Source organism: Carlito syrichta, unplaced genomic scaffold (assembly GCF_000164805.1).
Source record: "Carlito syrichta isolate Samal-C Ts95f unplaced genomic scaffold, Tarsius_syrichta-2.0.1 Scaffold316346, whole genome shotgun sequence".
Classification (NCBI taxonomy): Eukaryota; Metazoa; Chordata; class Mammalia; order Primates; family Tarsiidae; genus Carlito; species Carlito syrichta.
The window spans coordinates 747455-755328 of NW_007260442.1; the positions used below are offsets into that span (position 1 = coordinate 747455).

Consider the following 7874-nt stretch of genomic DNA (forward strand, 5'->3'; position numbering starts at 1 on the left):
AGTGGGTGCCGAGCCGTCCTCGTGGTCGCGGTCTCTGGGTGGCCCTGCGCGGCGATGACGGTGAAGACCGAGGCTGCTAAAGGCGCCCTCACGTACTCCAGAATGAGGGGCATGGTGGCCATCCTCATCGGTGAGTGCAGGGACGGACAGGGCTGCGCTCCCCGCGCGAGTTTCCGAGGTCCCGGGTCAGGGCATGCGAGTGGCGCCGGCGCCGGGAAGCGTCTCACCGTCTCTTTCTCCTCTTTCCTTCACAGCTTTCATGAAACAGAGGAGGATGGGCCTGAACGACTTTATTCAGAAGATTGCCAATAACTCCTATGCATGCAAGCAGTAAGTCTGGGGCGATCGGGGGAAGAAAAAAGCGGCTTGGTTTGACTTTACTAGCGTTTGTGGGGGAAGGCGAGGACCCCTCCCGGGTGGGAATCTTTCTTCTCCGTAAATTCTGACTTAAGGAGAAAGCATTAACATTGGTATGCTCGTATGTGGCTTGATCTGGAGATGTAAGACAACATTTTCATGTTTGTCTAATGCATGCCCTTTCTCTGTGAAACAACTCTAATTTCTGGATTTAACTGGGATTGTTATTATTATTATTATTATTATTTGGTGGGGGGGCTCGGAGTCTCACTCTGCCTCGACCTGCTGGGCTCAGGCTATCCTTCCGCCCCAACCCTCCAAGTAGCTGGAACTACAGGCACACGCCACCACGCCTGGCTAATTTTTTGATTTATTGTAGAGATGAGGTCTCTCCAAGTTGCCTAGGCTAGTCTTGGACCCCCGGGCTCAGACAGTCCTCACCTCCACCTCCCAAAGTGCTGGGATTACGGGCGCAAGCCGCCGTGCCCCGGCTCATTATTTTCTTTAACTGAATGATTTTAAACCCTGAATTCTCCGGGAAAAATTTGAGCCAGAAACTCACTATTGGCGTTGGTGTGCCCCCTAGTGGCAAGTTAGAAGGTTCTTAATTGTCCCTTTAATCTCTTCAGCCCTGAAGTTCAGACCATCCTGAAAATCTCCCAACCTCAGGAGCCTGAGCTTATGAATGCCAACCCTTCTCCTCCAGTAAGTATTTGCTGTTTGCCGAGCATCTGCAGAGAAAAGTTGTCAGTGAGTCCATTAGCGTTCCTGCATTGGTGGATTAGAGCAGCATTTCTAGAAATGAGTATCAAGGGAGGAATGCGTCATTACTTCACCACATAACAAGTGACTTAAACGTATTGAGTCAGGATTATTTTGAAAAGGCATGTTTCATTTGAAGTTTTGTTTATAGCAACATGATGGTGGAATTTCCATACCTGCTTGAAATAATGACTTTTGGATGAAAAGTGGTTCTGAATGTGTTTATAGATGTACAGTGGTGGTCTTCAGTCATTTCTTGATTATAGATGACTGCCCTTTGAAGTGATGACACTATGATGCTAAAAGAAAACTTTTTTTTTTCCTAGCCAAGTCCTTCTCAGCAAATCAACCTTGGCCCATCGTCTAATCCTCATGCTAAACCATCTGACTTTCACTTCTTGAAAGTGATTGGGAAGGGTAGTTTCGGAAAGGTAATTATCTTTTGACACATTCCTTCATGTACGCGTTTTACATTCTTTCATCGGGATAGGAAAGTGATTTTCTTAAATTGGAATTTCAGGTTCTTCTAGCAAGACACAAGGCAGAAGAAATGTTCTACGCAGTCAAAGTTTTACAGAAGAAAGCAATCCTGAAAAAGAAGGAGGTATGGGATGTGCTTTGGGTTGACGTTGGAGGGAGACCTTCCTTGAATAATCTTGACCTTGGAATTGTGGCGCCAAGTTGAAATTTGCCACTAAATCTTAATTGTCCTTTTCTTAGGAGAAACATATTATGTCGGAGCGGAATGTTCTGTTGAAGAATGTGAAGCACCCTTTCCTGGTGGGCCTTCACTTCTCCTTCCAGACTGCAGACAAGCTGTACTTTGTCCTAGACTACATCAATGGTGGAGAGGTGAGCAGAGGAAACAGCTTCCAGCCCTTGGTGTCTCTGCACAGCCTCAGTTTTAGTTTGATAAGAAAGTTTCAAAGATACTTGGGGTGGGGGGGAAGTTATCAGAATTAGCATTTCCTTTAACCAGTCTGGTTTCAAATGGGTAACAGATTCCCTAGGGCCACTTCCTGCAATTGTTCTTTTTAGCTATATGTGTCAAGACTAATTGAATTTCTGGCAACTCAGACTGACTTTGTTCTGTCTCCTACAGTTGTTTTACCATCTCCAGAGGGAGCGCTGCTTCCTAGAACCACGGGCTCGCTTCTATGCTGCTGAAATAGCCAGTGCCTTGGGTTACCTGCACTCCCTGAACATCGTTTATAGGTGAGTCGAAGAGCTCTCAAGGCTACCTTCCTGAGTATCCAGGAGATACCGCCCTAGCTCTTTGATAGAGCCTTAAAATAATTTGTGTTTACGCGCAACTTGGTCACCTAAAACCAGATCCCCGAGCATGTGAGCGGTCTTGACTTCATGCCACTAGGGCACCAGCCAAATAGGATTGTGCCTAATCCAGAATAGATGAGCAGAACAAGGACTCCCTTTTTTATTCACTGTACAAGTGTGATGAATCTCAAGTGTTTCTAATACCTTTAGCGGTTATCTTTACAGTGGGCTTCTTATCAAATGAAATGAACCTGTGCAACTCTTCTGTTCATTTTTTTTTTACAGAGACTTAAAACCAGAGAATATTTTGCTAGACTCACAGGGACACATTGTCCTTACTGATTTTGGACTCTGCAAGGAGAACATCGAACACAACGGCACGACATCTACGTTCTGTGGCACGCCTGAGGTAGGTGCTCTCTTGATTTGGTGCCCAGGTTACCCCCTTCTCTCTAGGAAAGACATACAGTAAAGCCTTGGACTACCCAGAGTCCACTCTTCTCAGAAATTGCTTAGTATAATTCAGTGCAAATAAAATTGCTGTTTGACGCAACGAGAGAAACCCCAAGGCCTTCTGTTGCTTTAAATAAAACTAGCTGTTTATAAGATCCACATCATAAAAGGTTTCTAAGTCTCCAAGTAAGATATCTGTTGGGTGCCCAGTATCTTCCTAGAAATCTGTACCCATAGGGAGTCAGTCAGTCAGCCTCAAAAAACACAACAGTTTGATCAGGAAAGTAATCTCAAGGTACACATTCTCCAAGTTGTCTCTGGGTCTGTCAGCTTTTTCCCAGTACAGCCTGGCCTCACAGGTTCTGACCTGCATTTTCCTGGTCTTTCAGTATCTCGCACCTGAGGTTCTTCACAAGCAGCCTTACGACAGGACTGTGGACTGGTGGTGCCTAGGGGCCGTCTTATATGAGATGCTATATGGCCTGGTGAGTAGCGTGTTATCAGTCCCAGTCTAGTCTACTGCAATTTACACCTTTTTCACTATTGACAGTACTCTGTGCTGTATAAAACTTCTAGTTAAGTATGAAGTAATTCTCCCCTTCTTTCCCAGCCTCCATTTTATAGCCGGAACACAGCGGAGATGTATGACAACATTCTGAACAAGCCTCTCCAGTTGAAACCAAATATCACAAATTCCGCCAGACACCTCCTGGAGGGCCTTCTGCAGAAGGACAGGACAAAGCGACTCGGGGCCAAGGACGACTTTGTGAGTGATGGTGTCCTGCTCTCTCGGGCTGGCGGGGAAGTGCACTGGACCTCACGGCCCTTTCTGAATGCACCTCTCTAAGTTAACCTCGGGTTTCTTCTCAACAGATGGAGATTAAGAGTCATGTCTTCTTCTCCTTAATTAGCTGGGACGATCTCATTAATAAGAAGATTACTCCCCCTTTCAACCCAAATGTGGTGAGTATCTGCCTCGTCTAAGAATAGTGAAGCCCAAAGGGCACTGCGTTTAATTCAGAACTGTGGGGAGGGTCATGGGGAAAGAAATTGGTAGATGGTTCCTCCATGGATGGCTCACGCAATTTTTTAACAAGTTTTATCAAAGACAAAAAGTAGACATTGTCACTGTTTAAACTGGGTTTGTCCTTTGGGATTTTTGTGCTTGAAATGGATACGAGATTTGAATCCCCCCTACACAAAGCCTAGTCAAGATTTCCCTGTCTTGTATCCAGTGTGAGGGTGACCCTGAGTGTGTTTCTTCTTTCCTGTCACAGAGTGGGCCCAGCGACCTGCGGCACTTTGACCCCGAGTTCACGGAGGAGCCTGTCCCCAGCTCCATCGGCCAGTCTCCCGACAGCATCCTCATCACCGCCAGCGTCAAGGAAGCCGCCGAGGCTTTCCTGGGCTTCTCCTACGCGCCTCCCATGGACTCCTTTCTCTGAACACTCTTAGGGTTGGTCTTGAAGGATTTTATGTGTGTTTTTAAATGTTTTTGTCAGCCTTTTGGCAGGGCTGCCAGCTGACAGGACATCTTAAAAGAGAATTTGCACATCTCTGGAAGCTTAGCAATCTTATTGCACACTGTTTGCTGGAAGCTTTTCGAAGAGCACATCTTCCTCTCAGTGAGCTCATGAGGTTTTCGGTTTTATTCTTCCTTCCAACGTGGTGCTATCTCTGAAACGAGCATTCGAGCACTGCCCTAGACAGATGCAGGAGTCTCGCTAGAAGAAGAATGCTGTTCTGAGAAGGAACTCCCGCAGGTCTGTCTGGGCTGTGACGGCGAATATTATGAAATGTGCCTTTTCTGAAGAGATCGTGTTAGCTCCAAAGCTTTTTCCTATTGCAGAGTGTTTCAGTTCAAACGTTTATTTTCCCTTGTGGATTTATTGTGTGGACAGTGGTGTGAGTGTGGTATGCCTGATCACAGATGGGTTTTGTTATAAGCATCAATGTGACACTTGCAGGACACTACAACGTGGGACATTGTTTGTTTCTTCCATATTTGGAAGATAAATTTATGTGTGGACTGTTTTTCTTGTAAGATATAGTTAATAACTAAAATTTATTGAAATGGTCTTGCAATGACTTGTATTCAGATGCTTAAAGAAAGCATTGCTGCTACAAATATTTCTATTTTTAGAAAGGGTTTTTATGGACCAATGCCCCAGTTGTCAGTCAGAGCCGTTGGTGTTTTCATTGTTTAAAATGTCACCTGTAAAATGGGCATTATTTATGGTTTTTTTTTTTTTTTGCATTCCTGATAATTGTATGTATTGTACAAAGAGAGTCTGTACATTGGGTTATAACACTAGTATATTTAAACTTATAGGCTTATTTGTAATGTAAACCACCATTTTAATGTACTGTAATTAACATGGTTATAATATGTACAATTCCTCCCTCCTCACCACACAACTTTTTTTGTGTGTGATAAACCAATTTTGGTTTGCAATAAAACCTTGAAAAATATTTATGTATGTTGTGTCATGTGTTATTTTGTGTGTCTGGGTTAAGGGGGCAAAAATGGATCAGTTTAAAATCTTAAACCATAAAAACCCTGCTGTCATTTCCGGCTTGGTGTTTTACTTTCAATAGTTGCAGCTTCTGATTCCGGGTGGTTGTGTGAGAAATACAGGATATTCTTAAAGCTGACCGAGATTCCAGGCCTTTTAAGCAGCACTTTATGGTGTCTGTCATTCATAAACCCGTCCAAACACATCCTTTTCAATGTACTCATCGAGCAAGGATGGCTGTGAAGTAATGCTCCCTCTATTTATTGCCTGCCCTGGGAGGCTGGGCTGTTTGTCCTGATGTTGGGCTAGTGTTTGGTAACAGGTAGTTCAACAAATATTTGAAAGCCTACTCTGAGCTGGACCCTACTATGAGTGCTGGGAATGTCACAGAGAGCAAAACAAGACGACTGTCCTTACAGAGTCTATTGAAGAAGCGGAAGCAGACTTTGGAAATACAGCATATATTTCCAAATATATTTAGTATATTGAGATGGAAATCAGGGATTCTCCCTCTGCCACCCAGACTGAAGTGCAGTGGCACAATCACAGCTCACCCCAGCCTCAGTGTACTAGGATCAGGTGATCCTTTCACCTCAGCCTCCCGAGTAGCTGGGACTACAGGCAAGTGCCACCATGGCCAGCTTATTTTTGGACTCTGTAGAAATACTCGCTTAAGTTCAGAATGCCACTAAAGAGGGTGAGAATGTTTATTATAAATGGATATGTTTTCAAAAAGCTGCCCTGGCCAGACTTCTGGTTTCTGAGAGTCCCCAGAGCTGACCCAAGTCCAGAGTCAGCTCAGAAGGACCCTAAGGGACCTCATCCCTGGCTTGGACAAGAAGCCTCTTGAGCCAGTGTGTATCCAGCACCCAGGGCCCAGCCAGCTGAGTCTGGCTGGCGAAGGCCCCTTGGAGTTCACCCCACAGGAATGCATACTGTGGGAGAAAGCAAGATGTCACAGCCCTGAGAGATCATCAGCTGGAGGTCAAATTGCTTAGACTTTTTCACTTTTCTGGGCCTTTCACACAAATACCTAGCAAAGAATCAGGGGTCCCCAAGCAATGGAACTTGCCGCCACCTTGCCATCGTTAGCACTCTTTTTTTTTTGAGTTGGAGTCTCACTCTGTCACCCAGACTGGAGTACAGTGGCCACTCCCGGCCACTGCAGCCTCGACCTGCTGGGCTCTGGCGATCCTTCCGCCTCAGACTTCCAAGTAGCTGGAACTACAGGTGCACACTACCATGCCCGGCTAGTTTTTGATTTATTGTAGAGATGAGATCTCGCCAAGTTGCCCCGGCGGGTTTCGAACCCACAGTTTCACACAATCCACTTACCTCAGCCTCCCAAAGCGCTGGGATTACAGGCTGAGCTACCTAGCCCGGCCATTAGCACTCTCTAAGCCTGCTGCACCTTCCACTCTGACCTCCCTGCCTGTACAGGGATTTCCCCAGAGGAAAATTGTGACCTTTTTCTCTCTGGTGGTGGCTCTTGGGTCTCACCTCACCTCACTCCATTTCCCTGGCCTCTGAGGTTTTTAAGGACCAATAGATGTTTGGAGATCACTTAGTTTTCCCTCATAATTCAATGAAGGAATAAGATGAAAGTGAGCCAGTGACTTTTTGCTCAAGGTGGGCCACAGGCCAAGGTGCACAATCGAGTCGCTGGCCACATGCTAAGTTATCTATCAATCCCAAGTAACATGTCCAGTCCAAAACATGCATTTTTCTAGTGATGACTGATGCGGGCTCTGACAAAAAGACCTTTTGCATACTTCTTCCTCATTGGTCTGGATAACTGGTATGAATTCTTCCTTGAACACAAAGTGCTGAAATCACATTTTTATCTAAAGACAGTTCATGCGGGCCCTATCTACAATCTAATTATAGATAACGGAGGTGCCAGTCACGAGTTATAAAGCTCTTTTATTGCTAAAGGTAGAAATCTGGTATCTTGGGTTATCATCTGTCACTATCGAAGCTTTGAATTGTTTCTCTAGAATCAGAAATGGCCAAAGGAGCCCCAGTCGCTGTCACCAGGACGGGAGATTAGATCAAGCCTAAGTGGGTGGGAAGGGAACAAGGCAAGAACAGGGAAGTCAGGAAAGAACAAGGGTCAATAACCAAGGACAAATATTTACTAAGCGCTGTGATGTCACATAGCAAGCGTGCAGAGGTATATCTTACCTGAAGACGTGGTGCCTATCTCTGGCCCCAGCCAGCCTGCATTTGAGCCCCACGATTGAGTGGAAAAAGTACAACGTACTTCTTCAGAGCCCTCCAGGTGTGGGGAGACTCAAATATGACTTCCGGGGAACTCATTCACCTAGGATTCTTGTAAGTTAAAATGTGACTTTAAATCACTGCCACTCTGAAGAATAAGTCAGTCTCTGTCCTAAAGGGATTTGCCATTCACCTGAGGAGACATGGCACCTGTTCACAACAGATGACAGCTGTTGAGTGAGGTGTAACGAAAATCCCAGAAGTCCAGAGGCCCTCTGGGGGTCAGAGGCC

At 45.5% G+C, this 7874-nt stretch overlaps 1 protein-coding gene across 4 annotated transcripts in view; it reads left to right on the top strand.

The window, feature by feature from the left end:
* The window catches only part of SGK1 (serum/glucocorticoid regulated kinase 1), a 138224-nt gene extending 132901 nt beyond the window's left edge, over positions 1 to 5323 (top strand). Inside the window, exons 1-12 of one of the 4 annotated variants that reach the window (XM_008074131.2) lie at positions 14 to 130; positions 255 to 330; positions 987 to 1062; positions 1446 to 1550; positions 1640 to 1723; positions 1840 to 1971; positions 2222 to 2334; positions 2680 to 2803; positions 3237 to 3332; positions 3458 to 3613; positions 3721 to 3810; positions 4125 to 5323. In XM_008074131.2, coding sequence (XP_008072322.1) covers positions 55 to 130; positions 255 to 330; positions 987 to 1062; positions 1446 to 1550; positions 1640 to 1723; positions 1840 to 1971; positions 2222 to 2334; positions 2680 to 2803; positions 3237 to 3332; positions 3458 to 3613; positions 3721 to 3810; positions 4125 to 4292 — 1296 coding nt within the window. In that variant the 5' untranslated portion in view covers positions 14 to 54 and the 3' untranslated portion in view covers positions 4293 to 5323. Of the gene's footprint in view, positions 1 to 13; positions 131 to 254; positions 331 to 986; positions 1063 to 1445; positions 1551 to 1639; positions 1724 to 1839; positions 1972 to 2221; positions 2335 to 2679; positions 2804 to 3236; positions 3333 to 3457; positions 3614 to 3720; positions 3811 to 4124 lie in introns of those variants that run through there. The other 3 variants (XM_008074130.2, XM_021707052.1, XM_021707053.1) reach the window with 3 other exon arrangements.
* Positions 5324 to 7874: the final 2551 nt, after the last annotated feature.